This window comes from Copadichromis virginalis, linkage group LG12, assembly GCF_057382275.1.
Source record: "Copadichromis virginalis isolate Kocher_CV1m ecotype Utaka linkage group LG12, C_Virginalis_male_GT1.1, whole genome shotgun sequence".
Taxonomy (NCBI): domain Eukaryota; kingdom Metazoa; phylum Chordata; class Actinopteri; order Cichliformes; family Cichlidae; genus Copadichromis; species Copadichromis virginalis.
In genome coordinates this window covers 39,628,708-39,647,854 of record NC_140629.1, presented here as the reverse complement: position 1 = coordinate 39,647,854, position 19,147 = coordinate 39,628,708, and the positions used below count along the sequence as shown (strand labels likewise).

The window sequence follows — 19,147 nt, the reverse complement described above, 5'->3', positions numbered from 1 at the left end:
GTTTCCTCCTCACCGAAATTACGTCTTAACTATAGGTCTAAATGTTGACCTCGCACATAGCTCTTTATTTGCCAAATATATTATAAGATATTTCAGAGATTTTTATAAACACTCACTGTATAGAGGCCTCTCGAGACAAAAATACGCAAAGAACACACAAAGACACTATGTGTTTTATCGCTCACTGGTGCATGACATTTCCGCATCAGTTACATAAAGAGCAGGCCCGGCCCTAACCAATCTGGCGCCCTAGGCAAGATTTTAGGTGGCGCCCCCCTACATCGGCAATGTAGTGTATGTACTCACAAGAAACTGAATAGCTTTGTCTTTGACCTTTTTTTTTTACTTAAAGAAAGCAAATTCACAATCAGAATAATTAACAAGATTAAAAAAATATATGAATAAATAAATGAATACAAAAAATAAAAAATGAATATATGAAATACAATAAATTTTACATACATAAACACAATAAAACGTGTCAACAAGTTGGATAAAATAAATTAAAAATACAATGTAAATAAGGCACTGCACAAAACAAGATATTAAATAAACCAGTATGACTTTAACAACTATATTACAAAAAAGGGGATCCTACAGAGTTCTCTAGTTGTGCTTTTTAATACTGCATTAACTAGAATGACTTACAAATTACTGTACACCACCCCCTCATCAACCTCACATCACCTGCTACTGCCTTACTCTCCTAGTCTTTCTTGCAGCAAAGTCATCTACAACATCATCATATGACAACTGATTTGAGACCACATGATTTATGCTTATGATGTAAAGTCCACTGAGACGTTCTTGCATCATAGTAGATCTCAGGTAGGTTTTAATGAGTTTGAGCTTAGAGAAACTTCTTTCAGCAGCAGCCACTGTAACAGGAAGAGTGGCAAAGATTCTCAGAGCAACCCACATGTTGGGGTAAATTTCTGCCAGCTTCTTCTCATGCAGGAAGGTCAAGAGTTCCATGTTTGTCATGTTCTTTGATGGCAATGGTGGGAAATTCTGCATTTCCATTGCAAGTTCTGTGCCATTAATGTCCGGCTGGCTGTCATGGGTCAGAGTAGTACTCAGTGTTTGGCACTGCTGTAGCAGCTCTTCTTTTTGTAAGTTGTGGAAATCGAGGAGTACTCCAAACTTGTCATTCACCTCTCCAAGGTTCTGAAATCTCTCATCAAGTGAAGAGATGGCTGTATCCACTACCACATTAAAAAATGTGGTTTCCATTTTTTAAGTGCATCTTGTATGGGCTCATCTGGAGACTCATAACCGAAGTGCCTTTTGGTGGTTCTCAATCGCTTTTGTTTGAGTTCAGCCTCCACATTCATTTCTTCACACATCTCCTTTGCCGTTGTCTGTGCATCAGAAAATCCAGTGTTTCTGTAGCTGGTGAGGGAATCTTTGGTTTTCTTCAGCAAGTCGACAGCCACATCTAGCTGCATGGAGGGCGACTGCATGAGTTTACTCACATACTGGATCTTGCTGAGAATGTCATACCAGATGGCTGTACAAATGCAAAAACAATAGGATCCAATCTCCTCAGCCAAAGACTGGGCTTCAACTCTGACCACAGGGTCTGTAGCTGTTTCCCTCACCTCCAGAAGAGCCTCTCTGACTTGCCGAGCCTGATATCTGACTGCCTCAATGCTTTTTATCCTGCTTTCCCATCTGGTCTCAGCCCATGATTTCAAGGTGGTTTTCACATGTTTCAGGAGAACACCCCACCTATGGGTGGAGGCTGAGAAGAGCTTGAATAATTTTGCTAAATGCCCAAAGTAGCCAAGGGCATCTGGTGAGCTTTTTGCAGCATCAGCTACTACCAGGTTTAAAGTGTGGGCACCACATGGGACCAAAAAAGCTCTTGAGTTTAGCTGAAGCAACCTTGCCTGAACACCTTTATTTTTTCCCTTCATGTTGGCCCCATTGTCATAGGACTGTCCTCTGCAGTCTTCAAAAGGAATGTTGAGCTCCTCTATCCGTTTTAGCATGAGAGTTGACAAATGATCTCCTGTTGATTCCTCTGCAACAAGAAAGCCCAGGAAATGCTCTTTAACTTGTGGTATGTCTTCTTGTGACACTATCCTGACTATGACAGAGAGCTGTTCCTTATGACTCAGATCAGGTGTGCAATCTAGTTGCACACCTAGTTGTTCTTGTAACCGAATTATGACGCTTATCAGAAGGTTGCTTTCAGTGTGTAGCGCAGTCACGAATGACTACACGGAATAATTAATGCCTACAGGTTTAGTATGTCTACTCTCGTTGTTCATATTTGTTATAAGACTGTCGAATAGTAATTAAAACAATAAAGACCTATTGTGCCAGTATCACCATGACTCTTTCTTGTTTGTTCAGAATAACGACTGAGAACATGGCATTTTAGCGCTACCAAAAAGTGATTGTGGCCTATAACTTGTCACTGAAACAATATTTCGGCTTCAAACTTGTTGGATATATTCCAGAAGGGTTACATGTGATATATTATATCCCAAACACTCTCCAAGAACTGCTGAATAACTTGTACAGGAACAATAAAACTGATAATATGCCATTTTCAAGCTGCCAAAAGGTGATTATGGACTATAAATTGTCACTGAAACAATATTTCTGCTTTAAACTTGTTGGGTATCATCCAAAAGGATGATATGTGGCACATCATATCCCAAACAGTCTCTAAGAAATGCTGAATAACTTTTAAAGGATCATTAATACCCATAATGTGCCATTTTAAGCCTGCCAAAAAGTGATTGCCACCTAAATCTTGTCACTGAAACAATGTTTCTGCTTCAAACTTGGTGGATGTCATTCAGAAGGGTCCTATGTGATATATTATATCTCAAACACTCTCCAAGAGCTGCTGAATAACTTTTAAAAGAACATTAATACCGATAATATGTCATTTTCAACCTGCCAAAAAGTGATTGTGGCCTATATCTTGTTAATGAAATACTATTTCTGCTTCAAACTTGCTGCATGTCATTCTGAAGGGTCCTAATGACATATCAGTCGTGTCTTATGCAGTGATGCGAATAACAGTGTTACAAGTAACAGCCTTACTAACGCCGTTACTTTTTTCAGTAACGAGTAATCTAACTGATTACTATTCCTATCGTTACAACGCTGTTACAGTTACTAACAAGACAATGTGGTCCGTTACTATTTTTCAACAAACAGACGGTTGAAGCTGTGTTCAGCTTACAGCATCTTATATCAGCTGCAGGAAGTAGCTGTAAGTAATCTGGACGCTACAGCTTTAAGCAGCTGCGCTCCCGCAGACGGTGATCACGATCACTGTCTAGCACAACACCTGGAGCTCAGGGGGCAAAACAATCACATGAGTGCTGCTGTTTGACTGAGGAAGAATAAAGCAGTCGTGGTAAGCCAATCACATGACCACTTAAAGACAAAGCAACAAGGTGATTTATACCAGTTTATAAACTGTGTTGATAGGCCAGTAAAACCAGAGTCATGATAAAAAAGATATACGCGGCGTTTGTTCCTCAATAGTTTCGTCACGTTTACTGTCTAAGGACAGCACAGCGAGACCTCTCTGCTTATGAGAGACAAAAACAAAAGAAAAAACGGGAAGTTTTAGGAGTGACAGCGAGAGAGAGAGAAAGAGAAATAATAATAATGGATTGCATTTATATAGCACTTTTCTAGGCTTTACAATTCCACTATTCATTCACTCTCACATTCACACACTGGTGGAGGCAGCTACAGTTGTAGCTACAGCTGCCCTGGGGCAGACTGACAGAAGCGAGGCTGCCATATCGTGGTGTTGCCTACTGGTGTTGGCCCCTCTGGCCAACACCAGTAGGCGGTAGGTGAAGTGTCTTGGACACAACGACAAAGACTGTCGGAGCCGGGGCTCGAACCAGCAACTTTCTGATTACAAGATGAACTGCCAACTCTTGAGCCACGATTGCTCAAAGACAGCAGAAAAAGAGAGAGAGCGAGTTTTGAGATGTGAGAGATTTGTGACGTTTAGCGTGTTTGCAGTGTGTAGTTAGTGTGTTGTGTTGTGGATAGTTTTGTGTTGTGTGTCAGAACAATGAGGCGACTGCTGTCTCCAGGTAGAAACAGCAGTGATACACCTGCTCTGCTGCTGTCAGACCTGCAGGTATCAGGCTGTGATGTTCTCCTTTATAGTGGACAGCAGTGGCAGTCCTAGCCTGTTTGACGCCCTGGGCGAACACTCCCTCCCCCCCCCCCCTCCTCCTCCCACACACACACACACACACACACACACACACACACACACACACACACACACACACACACACACACACACATATGAAGAGAGAGAGAGTATGCATAGTATGCAAACAGCTACCAAACAGCCATCATAATTCGTCATACAATGAGAACAGGACAAATCAGCAACTGACACTGACTAATTAATATTCAAATCTGTAACATAATGTATTGTTTGCAGTTTAGTCTGTTACTGTTACTTTTTTTTACCATTTCTTCTTGGAGCAACTGTAATCCACATAATTTCCTTAGGAATTAATAAAGTATTCTGAATATGATTCTGAATGTTTTAGGATGACCTGCCATTATCCAATGACACATCTGCTTACCTGCATCTTTTGCTCGTTTCTCCTTGTAGGAGCCATAATTAAATGTATTGAATTTTAATGATCACTGGGTTTTCATTTGTTTGGTTGCCATGGTGATGTGTAACGGGAGTCACATGGGTGCTAGCGGTGACATATAGGCTGTATCCCAATTCAGGGTCTGCAGCCTTAAAGGCCGCATTTTAAGGCCGATTACGTCACAGCGGCGCGACGAAGGCTGTCCCAATTCGAAGGCTGCTCGAAATGCGGCCCTGAAATGCGTCCTTCATTTCCCTGAATTTTAAGGATGTGGCGGTGTAGACTTCGTGGCCCAACATATCCCAGAAAGCATAGCGCGGCGGTGGGTGTGGATAATTTTGCCGGAAAAAAAACGGCGGATGAGGGGCGGCCGAAGAGTAAACTTTAAGTACTGAATATCATGTCACTTATTTATGTGCAAATGTTTAATAACGAAGAACATTAAAACATTACTGTTGGCCACATGTCGGCAAAGTTATGTGACATTAGTGACGTTTGTACTAACTTGGTTTTACAGCCTTTACTTTAAAATATACGTCGTTCAATAGCTGAGCTTAATCTCACAGAGAATGATCAAAGCTCATGTAGAAACAAACAAACACATGAACAAAAGATGTTCTCCTTCATCTCTGTCAAACAAAGCTGTATGACACGTTTCCAGCTGTTAGTATCATGGTTGCTAGGCAACCTGGGCAGCGCAACGGAGGCTAGACCGTCCCATTTCACAAGCCTCGCACTTCCGGCCTTAGCGGTCTTTGAGTGCGCGGCCCTTGAGGATCGTTGAGGCTGCGTACTTTAAGGCTGCAGACCCTGAATTGGGAGACAGCCTAAGAGTCAGTCTGTTTTTCACTGGTTTGGTTTTGACAGAGAGGAGGGCTGGGTAGCCATAGTTTTTGTTGACCGCAGCACAACGAGTTTCCCCTTGTTACATTAGAGATGTGATGTTTTAAGAGTTTGAATCGCGAGCCGATCACATTGCTCTGTCAACTTTTCAAGCACTATAATAAACAAGCAAGCAATTCCACCTCTCACATTATTGCGTAAAGTTGACAGCGCGTCAGGCAAATAGGCAGGCTCAATCCCCGGCCTCTAGCGACTGTGGAAGTCGCTACACTCCTCCTCTTTTCTCTTTTTTTTAAACTGACCACCTGATGGCTTTGAATTTTTCTTGTCCATCTTGGTTTTAATTTTGTACTCCAGTATGAACACAAATCCCCCAACCCGAGGATCACCACAACATAACCTAACAGACCAACACCGTAGTTCACAGATTCGTTTTGTCTAAGGTGTATTTCTGAGATTTAGCATAACCCAGGATTCAAATCATGAATACATGATGGGCTTGGATTTACATCATTATGAATGAAATGTGCTCTATTTCGAAGCAGCTGGCCCCTCCCCTTTCCACGGGTTGTGTGTGAGACTTTAAATCATCAGACTGTAAATTTTAAATTGTTATTGATCCTTTTCCCCGAGTCCTAAAGTGTAGATTTATTTTTTTACTCCTGTTACTTTTAGAATCTTGTAACTCAGTTACTAACTCAGTTACTTTTTTGAAGAAATAACTAGTAACTATAATTAATTACTTTTTCAAAGTAACTTGCCCAACACTGGTCATATGTCACTCCCGTCTCCGTGTTACCTAAATTTAATGTCAAGTCCGCGTCTCTGTGTTAGTCTTCCCGTTTTACTTTACGGTCCCCTGTCTCCCAACAGTGTTCCTAGTTTTGCTTCAACCTGATCTCGTCATGTTTGATTACTCCCAGCTGTGTTCATCTTGAGTCCCGGTCTGAGTGTCTTGCATTTGGGTCCTATATCCTGCCGGCCACACAGCACTAACCATGACAGTAACCAAAAACAGTGCGATCTGTGTACAGTTTATGTGTAACACTAACACATAAATGTAGATTATGAAGGAACATTGAAGGAACCTCACAGCAGAAGCATTACTCCCAGCCTATAATAAGATTGTACTGTATATTATTATATATAATGTTTTTTTCTCTTTTATGTTTACAAATGTCAAGAAGCCAGAAGCAAAGGGAGACCACACGAACAAGGAAGGTTTGTTTATTACATAACAATATTTGTTCACCCCCCAAAAATACACATTCAAAGCACCACAATATTATTGTGATATCACACAGAACTGTCACATGATGTTAAACAGAAGCTGTCAGCTGAGGTCTGTAGGCCGGCCAACCACAATGAAGCAGTTTATTTCAAGTTGTAGATTCAGGTTCTTCATATTTTTGGCCACCAGATGTCACCAGAGAGAACTGTGTTGAAAAGCTTCGAGTAATGAAGCCTTTTTTTGATATAAGCTTCAGATCTTTCAGAGAGCTTTATTTGTCCATCGCTACTCAACAGATTAAAGTCAGAATCACAGCGTTCATTGTGCTGACAGAGGGAGACACAAAGGAGGAGACTAGGCCAGAGTGGACACGCCTGAACAGAATCTAACTGATGAGTAGGGATGGGTATTGATAAGATTTTCACGATTCCGATTCCATTTTCGATTCTGTTTAACGATTCGATTCTTTATCGATTCTCTTATCGATTCTTTTTAAAAAAGGAGAACACTAAGGTCGATTAGCTTAGAACTTTGTTTTATATCTTCTCTTCAGAATCAGAATCAGAATCAGAAAGGGGTTTATTGCCAAATGTTGAGCAGGTTTACAACATCAGGAAATTGCTGCGGTGCTTCAGTGCAAACATAGTGTCATAAGTTGCGCTTAAATAGACATGAAAAAATAAAAGTAAGAATAAGAATTAAAAGTGCTACGTAGAAGATATATACATGAGATATACATGAGTGCAGGTGGTGATCAGTGCCAAACATGGAATGATGCAGTGACACAGCGTAGGGTCATGTGTTAGTGGCGGGAACAGTCATACGGTTATTGTTCATGTGTCCAACAGCAGAGGGGAAGAAACTGTTCTTATGGCGAGAGGTTCTGGTGCGAATGGACCGGAGCCTCCTGCCTGAGGGGAGCAGGTCAAACAGACTGTGTCCAGGGTGAGAAGGGTCAGCTGAGATCCGGGCTGCACGCCGCAATGTCCTGGAGGTGTGCAGGTCCTGCAGAGATGGGAGTCTGCAGCCAATCACCTTCTCAGCAGAGCGCACAACACGCTGCAGTCTCTGTTTGTCCCTGATAGTGGCTCCAGCGTACCACACAGTGATGGAGGAGGTGAGGATGGACTCGATGATTGCGGTGTAGAACTGCATCATCGTCCGTGTTGGCAGGTTGAATTTCTTCAGCTGCCTCAGGAAGTACATCCTCTGCTGGGCTTTCTTGATGACGGAGGTGATGGTGGGCTCCCACTTCAGGTCCTGGGTGATGGTGGTACCCAGGAAGCGGAATGAGTCCACAGAGGTGATGGGGGTGTCAGTCAGGATGATGGGGGGGAGTGGGGCTGTGTGCTTCCTGAAGTCCACAATAATCTCCACTGTCTTCTGGGCATTCAGCACCAGGTTGTTGTGGCTGCACCAGGACACCAGACGTTCAACCTCTCTCCTGTAGGCAGACTCATCCCCGTCAGAGATGAGCCCAATGACGGTGGTGTCATCTGCGAACTTGATTAGCTTGACAGACTGGTGGGTGGAGGTGCAGCAGTTGGTGTACAGGGAGAAGAGCAGAGGAGAAAGAACACAGCCCTGAGGGGAGCCGGTGCTGATGGTCCGGGAGTCCGAGACATTCTTTCCCAGCCTCACATGCTGCTTCCTGTCCGTCAGGAAGTCAGTGATCCACCGGCAGATGGGATCAGGCACATTCATCTGGGAAAGCTTGCCTCGGAGATGGTCTGGAAGGATGGTGTTGAAGGCAGAGCTGAAGTCCACAAACAGGATCCTGGCGTAGGTTCCTGGGGAGTCCAGATGCTGCAGGATGAAGTGTAGGGCCATGTTGATTGCGTCGTCTACAGACCTGTTGGCTCTATATGCAAACTGCAGGGGGTCCAGGAGGGGGGCCGTGAGGGTCTTGAGATGGGAGAGAACTAGGCGCTCAAATGACTTCATGACCACAGATGTCAGAGCCACGGGTCTGTAGTCATTTAGTCCAGTGATCCTAGGTTTCTTGGGGACAGGGATTATGGTAGAGGACTTGAAGCAGGCAGGCACATGACATGCCTGCAGTGAGGAGTTGAAGATGCCAGAAAACACTGGGGCCAGCTCGTTTGCACAGTGTCTGAGGGTGGCAGGAGACACACCGTCTGGGCCGGGAGCTTTTCGAGCATTCAGACTCTTAAACTGCTTCCTCACACCTGCTTCATGAATATGAAGAGTTGTGGTCGGAGGAGGTGGTGTGAAATCCTCTTTTGTGTGGGGTGAGGAGGGGGGTGTTGTAGGTGAACAGTTTGAAGGTGGTGATGGCTCTATGGAGGGGGGAGAGGTGGGGGAATGAGTGTCCAAAGTGTCTCCATTGTTGGGGCCGTTGGAGGTGTGAAGGCTGCCTGATGGCTCGTCAAAACGGCAGTAGAAGTCGTTGAGGGTGTTGGCTAAGAGCAAGTCATCAGTGGAGTGGGGGGTTTTAGGCTTGTAGTTTGTAATATTCCTAAAACCTTTCCACACAGAGGCCGAGTCGTTCTCTGAGATCTGCTGCTGCATCTTCTCAGAGTGCTGATGTTTAGCAACGTCCACTTCTTTAGTGAACCTGTACTTGGCCTCTCTGTAGCAGTCCCTGTCTCCGCTTCTGAACGCCTTTCTCTTTTCCAGCCACAGCTTTTTGAGTTTAGGAGTAAACCAGGGTTTGTCATTGTTATAACTCACCCTGGTGCGTGATGGCACAATGCTGTCCTCACAGAAGTGGATATAGGAGGTGACAGTGTCCGTAAACTCGTCCAAGCTGTTAGAAGCAGCCTTCATTGTGTCCCAGTCTGTGGTCTCCAAACACGTGCGAAGCTCCTCCACAGCCTCGTTGCTCCACAGTTTTTTGGTCCTCACGACAGGTTTGGAGAGCTTCAGCCTCTGTCTGTACGCGGGGATTAGGTGGATCATGACGTGGTCAGAAAACAATCTATTTCTATCTTTGAACAAGATAGAAATTTAGGAGTAACATGGCCTTACAAACCCAGCAGTGAGATCTTAAGAGATCCAGCCTACGGCTCTTCAATGTGGTGTCACAGGGACCCCGGGGAAAAAAATTGTAAATGTAAAATAATAAAATAAATATTCTTCTGTAGCAATAACAAAGTATAACATAAATTATTCAGTAACAATTACACAAGAATATCCAGTAATGTCCCTGCCTACAATTAAACACATTCACTTACCGAAAATCATCTGCTGTGGCAAACGGGTGCAAGCCTTTGACCACAAACTTAGTCACTGCTCGGTAACATTCGTCTATCCTGGCTTGAAAGGAGACGCTACCGGTAGACTGCAGCGAGAACTGCCAGCGAGCGCCAGCCAGACTCTGTCTCTCTCATCATGGTCACCTAAACGCACAGTAATGGCAGATAAGGCAGATCGCGCTAACATAATATGCACTGTTAGCTGATTATTTACCTGCCGCATTAACGGGAGAGGACGTACAAACGTTACCGCTGCTGCTGGGTTGAGATTCACGAGTCCGGAGCGGAATTAAAAACACGACATTCATTTAAGGTCATCGTGTGTTTTGTGAGCAAATGCTTTTGCATATTCGTAGTGTTTCCTCCCTTAAATGAAGTATCTACTTTGCAAGTATTGCAAGTTGCCCTGTTGTCATCCGTTCTTGTAAAGTATAACCAAACTTTCTAGCGTCTGAGCTGCCATGTTTCCTGCCAGGTAAATGACGCTCCGCAACGTGGTGACGTCATTCGGGGCGACTGGAATCGATAAGGGAATCGTTTGCAAAAATGGCAAACGATTCCAAGGAATTGAAACAGTGGGAACCGTTTCTCAACAAGAACCGGTTTTCGATACCCATCCCTACTGATGAGACAGCAGAAGTCAAACAGAACATAATAGGGTAGATGGAAAATTATCATAAAAGATGACAACTTAAATATTACGTAAAATAATGACACAGACTGCAAACAAAGGGAAACTCAGAAAGATAAAGAAACAAAGTACTGAAAGAATTAGAGCCAGAAGCAAAACACAAACTAGATCTGAAAATCCAAATTATGAGCTCAAAACATCCCAAAAAACTCAAAACACTGAGCCGATGACACGATGCTTTCTTCTGATCAAAACACTGTTTGGATTCACTCACACGTTCCCTTCATTAGAGGCAAAATGATGCAACAAGATAAAAAGTGATTTAAAGGAATCCTCACACTGGTCTTGGATATACAGGCCTAAAACAAAACAAACAAACTCAACAAGCTCAGTTACCAAATTTTCTTCACATTACTATTATGATGTCTTTGGTATTTACATTTATCAAAGTTAACACTATTTCTGTAGTACTGCTTGTTGACCACCAGATGGCGGTGGTTTAAAGGGCTTCTGTTTCTGCCACACCTGTTTCACCTGTGGAAACTGTGTGACCACGGAAATATCTCCAGATGTAAATGAGCTACATTTAAGACAGAAAGCTCATTAAAAATAAAACTTTTCACTTTTTCAGCCACGAACTTCTGACTTTTCAAGGTCAAACAAAAATAGATTCACAGATACTTCTATGCAAAATAAAGTAGAACATTACATTTGTGACTTTCTGATTCACAAATTTTTGCATGAATCTGAGTTTTTTAATTAATTAATTAAAATATAATTCATGTAATTAAATGTAATAAATTACATCTTTAAAACCCAGCTGCCCAGCTCTTTATTTCTTTACTTTTACCTCCAGTGACTCTGTTACTCTGTAATGTTTGTCTAAATTAAATTAATAACCGTCAGCTGGTTTTATTAATTTGATCTGTATTTTCTAAACAGCCAGAAATTCCTCTGTTATGTCTCCCGCTGAGGGACAGTGCAGCTGAAACATCTGGTGAGTCCATCAGGCTTCATGTCACAGATGTTAAATACAAATTACTGCAGTTATATTTCTGTCTGTTTCACAGACACATGTGATGCTGAATCTCCAAACAGCAGCAGCTATGACCAAAGGCTTCCTGACAGTGAGTTCGACTAAATGGAGAGAAAGTTCATGTGAGAAAAAGTTCATGTGAGAAAAAGTGTGGAGTCGTCTTTCTGCGACACGAGTCAGACTCCACACCTCGAGTTTCAACCTGCAGGATGATGATGATAAAGGAAAAATGATACTGGAGGCAAACAGAGAGAAGTGTTAGCCTCAGCACTCAGAGGCTCATGTACGCATTTCCAACAAGACAATCTGATATAGTTTTAACTTTAAAGCAACGCAGTAACAGGGAGACTGAGACAAACACACAATGATTCTGTGCTGAAGCAGCTAAGACGACGTCATCATCACAGAATAAATAAATCAGGTCATTCAGACTGGATGTTACTGTATTATTAAAAAGCACATTTATTTTTTTTTATTTTTCGAATTGAAGTTGAACTGAAACAGAAAAATATTCAAGAACAAAATTAATGATTCATCATTTTCTTTTCCTTCATGTGTTTAGCTGCCGTGTTCAGATCTACTCTCTGTGAAATACACTCAGAATGAGGTGAAGCATCATCATGCAAATCACAGAATTCATGAACAAATGATGAAGATGAGTTTGTGTCTCTTTGCAGATGACAAGCATCACTGCAGCCACAGATATGAAGTGATGCAGCATCACAGTGAGTAAAACTGAGAAATGTTCTTTTTCTCTCATTGCTGTGGTTTATTTATAATGTGACAGCTGAACACATGGATGTGTTGAACTACAAACAGAAATCCAAACACTGTACTTACATGAACTCAGCTCTGAAGCTCTGCAAAGTGAAGAAATCACTTTAGTTTCAGGTCAAATCAAAGTAAGTTTTATTTACAGTATAGTGTTTGTGTCTGTTTAACCGGTGAATGTGAGCACTTCCAGGACAAACATGTTTTCAGATGATGACCCTCTGAGATGATCGTTGTGTTTTCACAGATGATCTGCAGCTGCTGAACACCAACAACGATCTGCAGCCACCGGACAGTGAGTCAGACTGAAGTCTGAGTTTTATTAAAAACAGTCGGTACAGTCAGCTGAAACAGTCGTAGACAAACAGACATGAGAAGTGGCTACACTTTAAGTAAGGAAATAAGATCAGTAACGGTCTCATAGATTGGGTTACCCTGACTCAAACCTTTTACGTTTTAAGCAGTAGTTATGAGGAGGGTACATTCTGGTTCCTCTTTTGAGGACTTTAATAAAAACTTAAATAATAAGTAAATCTTTAACTTAATTTTCTACCCTTTGTTGTCTTCATTGCTTTCTTTATGGTTTCTTTGCAGTGTCTGAGATCAGGGTCGTTCTGCTGGTGGTCATCCTGCAGCTTGAACCCTTCACAGATGATCACAAACAGAGACTCTGCAAAGTCCTGAAACTCTTCGGAGAACGAGTGTTTGATCATTCGCTGGTTCTGCTGTCAGCATCCAAAAAGAGGAGTTTCATGAAAAAAAGCCTGGGCTCCATCATCCCTTAAAAGATTTGATCAAAATGTGCAGTTACAGATATTTGTGGAGGATAAACCTCAAACATCAAGAGCTCCTCAGACGCCTGGTCCAGATTTTTAATGCACGTAGTTAGGAAAGCTTCAGTGAGGTCAGGTCTCAAAATGCAGAAATAAGCTGCACTGTGTAACTCGCAGAGGACCACACACCTTTTAAAAGCAGAGTAAAGATCAAAAGGTTGTTTGGTGAGTAATAATAATGGATTGGATTTATATAGCGCTTTTCAAGGCACCCAAAGCGCTTTACAATGCCACTATTCATTCACTCTCACATTCACACACTGGTGGAGGCAGCTACGGTTGTAGCCACAGCTGCCCTGGGGCAGACTGACAGAAGCCAGGCTGCCATATCGCGCCATCGGCCCCTCTGGCCAACACCAGTAGGCGGTAGGGTAAAGTGTCTTGCCCAAGGACACAACAACCAGGAAAGAGAGCCCAGGGATCGAACCGGCGACCTCCCGGTTACAGATACGCTTCCCACTTTCCCACTACTTTTTTTTTTTTACCTTTTTTGTGTCTGACTGAGACGTGGCAGCAAAATAAGGATTATGTCCACTTGAATGAAATCTGCCCGGCTGGCTGCTCTGTCATTGGAACTCCATGTCTTTCGGGTGGAGGACTTGCTGGGACAGCCTCACATGCAGACTGATGAACCCAGACTCCTTTTACTCATTTCAGTCACAGATGACTAAGGTCGGTTCTCTGAACACCTTTTACTGTATTTTAATCTATCGACCTCCTGGACCTGCTGGGGTCTTTTTAACTGAATTTAACAACCTTCTGACATCGATCATTAAACTGCAGAAGGTTGTAATATTGAGAGACTTAAACCTTCATATTGCTGCTGAGCTCAGTGTTATCACTGAGTCTTTTAACTTTAAGCAGCAGTTTCTGGCCCCACACATACAAAGGGCCACACACTGATCTTGTTTTCTCCCTGGGTTTAAATATACATGATGTATGTGTGGAGGATGTCCATGTGAGTGACCATAGCTGCATATTTTTTAATTTATCATTTTATGTGGATCCTTCACTTCCTAAACTGATGATTCAAAGGCGGATTGAAGGTTCTCTGCCATGTTTGACTGTCGCATGGCTCATAATGATGTGGATTCACTAATTTTGTCTTTTAACAATCAATGTAAATCTATTTTAGATACAGCGGCACCTCTGAAACAAAGTGTTGTCCATTGTTCAAAGTTCTGTCCCTGGATAAATAAAGATATTCGAAATTTTAGGAGATATTGTCGCAAATTAGAACGTTTATGGAAGGCTTCCAAGCTTGAGGTTCACAGGGTACATCTCAAGGAATCAATTTCCTCACTTAACGACATGATAAAAAATGCCAGAAGCGAATATTTTGGAAATCAAAGGTTTGTTTGATACAATTAAGAATGTTGTCTCTCCTGATATTCCTCATGTACCAGTCTACACTAAATCTGATTGTAATGAATTTTTTAACTATTTTGTTAATAAAGTCGCTGCCATCACGTCAGATATTTCTCCATCATCCTCTCAGTATCACACTGACACGCTGCTTACCTCTGATATCTGCTCGTCTTTTACTCCTGTTACCTTACAGCACATCAGTGCTCTGCTTGGTGAATGAAACTGACTTCAAGCCCCCTTGATGTACTTTCTCCATCATTTTTCTTTAGTGTGTTTGACTCTATTGGCCCCTTTATTCTGAAAATAATTAATACTTCTCTTTATACTGGCTCAGCTCCCAGCTATTGTAAACAAGCTATTGTTGAACCAATATTAAAGAAACCAAATGTGGACCCATCTCTTCCAAACTGTTACAGGCCAGTATGGTAAATGGCCTGTATTTGTATAGCGCTTTACACTACATTCAGTCATTCACCCATTCACACACTGGTGATGGCATCTACATTGTACAAATTACACTCTACTGAAACCGCTTTACTGAAAGTGTCTAGTGACACTCTGATGGCAGCAGAGTCAGGAGAGTACACCGTTCTGCTTCTGTTATCACCTCTGCTTTTTATACTGTTGATCACAGCATCATGATAAATAGGCTGAAGGACTTGTTTGGGATTACTGATGTTGTTTTGAAATGGTTTATGTCGTATCTATCTGACAGATTCTTTACTGACTGTATGAATCGTGTTGTCTGAAACATCAGTTTTTTATCTCAAGGATCAGTTTTAGGTCCGATTCTCTTTTTGCTGTATATCCTCCCTTTAGGCCACATTATCAGACGTTACAATAACATTTCTTATCACCTCTATGCTGATGACACTCAGTTGTACTGTTCTTTCAAAGCTTCTGAGTTTTATAAATTGTCGTGTTTAAATAATTGTCTGTCAGAAATCAAACAATGGTTAAATGACAATTTCCTCCATTTAAATGCAGATAAAATAGAAACTTTGATTGTTGCACCTGATCACATGCTCTCAGAAATTAGGCAGCATATCAGTTTTTTAGACCCTTCATTTCAGTCGAGTCTCAGAAACTTAGGTGTTATATTTGACAGTTCAATGTCTCTTGAGAAACAACTTGTCCGGAACTGTTTTTATCATCTAAGAAACATTTCTAAACTCAGACTAGTGTCAAAGGCAGAACTTGAGGTGATTCATGCTTTTATCTCTTCTCGTTTGGATTATTGTAACGGTCTTTTTACGTGTCTTAACAAATCAGCTCCGGATCGCCTTCAGTCTGTACAGAATGCAGCGGCAAGACTTTAACTGGTACAAACAAGAGGTCACACATTACTCCAGTTTTGGCTTCTCTTCATTGGTTGCCTGTAAATTTTAGGGTTCATTTTAAAATTTCAGTCGTAACTTTTAGAGCTCTGCACGGTGAAGCTCCCCAGTATATCTCTGACCTGTTGAAACCTCATGCTTCATCCCGAGCACTTAGGTCTTCAGGTCAGAGGCTACTGGTGGTCCCACGTACTGGGTTTAAAACATGTGGGGATCGAGCTTTTCAGGCACCGAGGCTGTGGAACTCTCTGCTGTTGTCTTTACGCTGTCTAGACTCTACCGACTCTTTTAAAAAGCAGCTGAAGACATTTTTATACAAACAAGCTTTTAATTAATTTTTTTCATTGTTTTATATTATTTTATTTATATGTCTGTTTTTATTGTGAAGCACTTTGTGATTTTTATCTGTGAAATGTGCTGTATAAATAAATTTTACTTACTTACTTTTTATTTTGTTGTACTAATGTAAGGTGACCTTGAGGGTCTTTAAAGGTGTCTATAAATAAAATGTGTCATTATTATTATTACTATTAACAACAACAACAACAACAATAATAATCATAATAATATAAACATGCATAAAGTCAGTAATGATTTTAGATGGTAGTCTTCTACTTTAATATCAATTCAGAATTTGAAACAATACGTTTTCATGTACAGGCTTTTGTTAAATGTCAACACTTCACTCTTTTGATTCCTCAGAGGCATCCGATGGAAGACAAAACACTGCTCAGTAGACCATTTCACACTTTATCTTCTTACAAAAGTCTTCTAGAAGGGAGATGCGTCCTGCATGACACGCTGCCGCGAATCTCGAAATGACAGTTTTATTACAGGCTGTCCCCACTCTACTCTAAACAACAGTATTACAAAAGCATACAGTAGTCACGTTGCATAGCGTACTGATAGGTTATTGTCTATTAGCTCAACACATCTTTTCTCTCAAACGTGACAGACAGACTGTAAGAAGATGGTTTTGATAAAGATTTCCTTAGAGAGCAGCAGATAGAAGAGGCAGAGATTTGTCTCCAGTTTGCCCAGAATATGTTTTATTATTGAACGTGAACATAACGTAAGTATTCTCTGTAAACACCACATGGAGACAGACTCACTCTGAGGCTCAGTCTGCAGGAGGCTGCAGGTCAGACTGTTAAGTCTTCTCCACTAATCACACTTAAATTTAAATAGATCACAACTTCTGTGACAAAATATAAATGAAATAAAACTCACACAAGTTCCATTTTAAAATCGAAACTACCTCGTTCACACTGTTACATCTTTAAGGGGGGGAGGGGGACGCAGCAGTCTCCACCTTTTTGGGGTGGAACATTTTAAACGCTTTCGTTTTTATTCGGTTGGGCGTTTTGCAGCAAAACAAACTCGGGCGATGATGAAATATTTTCAGATCCTTTAACAATCTGCTGCTGAGCTGCTCATTAAACCACACGAAGCTTCGGTGTTGACATTACTGACTGATCAATCAGCGACCACTGATAAATTACTGATCGTCATTAGGTGAGTCAAATTTATATCGACACACTGATGTCACGGTAATTTGGCTGACGGCGCTGGAAACAGCTTCCTGTTCGTTCAGACACACACCGTCAACTTTAAATAACTCGGGAAAAGTATTTTAACCGTTTGAAGCAGAAATACAGGAAAAAGCCCGAAAACAACGGATTTGTACAGTTTAATGTAAAATTTGATCCTCTGATTGCCAGCCCTAACTATATGCTTTAGCAAAAAGGAAAGTTTGAAGCCTAATCTTGAAAGTAGAGATAGTGTCTGTCTCCTGAATCCAAACTGGAAGCTGGTTCCACAGAAGAGGGGCCTGAAAACTAAAGGCTCTGCCTCCCATTCTACTTTTAAATACTCTAGGAACAACAAGTAGGCCTGCAGAGCGAGAGCGAAGTGCTCTAATAGGGTGATATGGTACTACAAGGTCATTAAGATAAGATGGGGCCTGATTATTGATAATGCATTAAAACAATAAGATGGCCAGTGAAAGAACTTACAGCCAGATGCTAAAATTATTATTTACTTATTTAACTTAGTTAAGATGTAAAACAGAGGTAGAAAAAGGTGCATAGCGCCATTGGCTGTACGCTCACAGTTATAACACCTTTATTTTTCTTTCTTAACAGGTACCAACTGAGGTACTAATGTGTTGTTGGCCCATGTGCAACTGAAAGTCTCTACACGGTCTGGTTTATCTGTTGGAACATGTCATAAATGTCCCCATTCTCCTAGACTACCTGAGTAATCCTTGACAATGTCCAAATGTTTATTTACTGGCAAACTGTTCCAACTACATTCAGTTTCTATTTCTGGACTTGAGCCAGTCAGACCTGAATTTCTGGAACATGTTCAAACATGTAGGTCTGAATAAAACAGTTCCAAGCACTCTATCTCACTGAGAGGTGAAGGTTATAGTCACACCACAGGTCAAAGGGAGTGGTAACATCTTCAGAAAGGTAACATATTAAGATATTTCTGGCTGGTATTAAAGATAAATATCACTATCTAATTTCATGCTTTTTTAACCTTTCAGCCACTACTTCTTATTGCCTTAAGTTTGAAACTCTTCTTGCCTTTTGTGCAAACAAATCATGTCTGTTTATTAAGCCTCCATATTAATAGTTGAAGTGTGGTTTCTTTTAGGTAACCGAACATGTGAAACAATTACTACTGCAGTCACAATAACATAACTACCAAGTTTGTCCTAAACCAGGGTACATCATTAGCCACTGTTGGGCCCCTCTGACATAAACCGAACGTTTACTGAGAAGAATCAGAATCACGACCAGAATATTTAACTAATCCCTAATTATGTAGTTACAGTTGCTCTAAGATAATAAGAACAGTAACAGACTGTCCATCCATTTTCTTCTGCTTATCTGGGGCTGGATCGCAGGGGCAGCAGCCAAAGCAGGGAAGCCCAGACCTCCCTCTCCCAAGCTACCTCCTCCAGCTTCTATCTGTGTTAGTCAAAATTATTACAACTTTTTGACTAACAATTTTCGATCTGCATTTTTAGTAATTTTAATTTTGTAATAATTAAAAATCTGTCACACATGCCTACATAGTTGTCCCTTCACCAATTCTCTATTCAGCACTATGCACTAAAAGCACAATGAGCAGCATGGTCCTTAGAACTGTGAATTATTAATTATAAGGAAAATTGCTATTGGTTGTCCTAAAAGTTGCTAGAAGTCGCTAAATGACGTCATTGCCTAATTTGCATAATTGGTAATGCTAATCTAATTGTAACC

General features: G+C 41.4%; 1 protein-coding gene across 1 annotated transcript in view; it reads left to right on the top strand.

The window, feature by feature from the left end:
- The first annotated feature begins 12,263 nt into the window (after window positions 1-12,263).
- Window positions 12,264-19,147, top strand: part of LOC146697657 (uncharacterized) — a 35,709-nt gene continuing 28,825 nt past the window's right edge. The window contains exons 1-2 of the mRNA XM_085476474.1: window positions 12,264-12,291; window positions 12,585-12,632. Of these exons, the coding sequence (XP_085332600.1) occupies window positions 12,279-12,291; window positions 12,585-12,632 (61 nt within the window). The 5' untranslated portion in view covers window positions 12,264-12,278. The remainder of the gene's footprint in view (window positions 12,292-12,584; window positions 12,633-19,147) is intronic.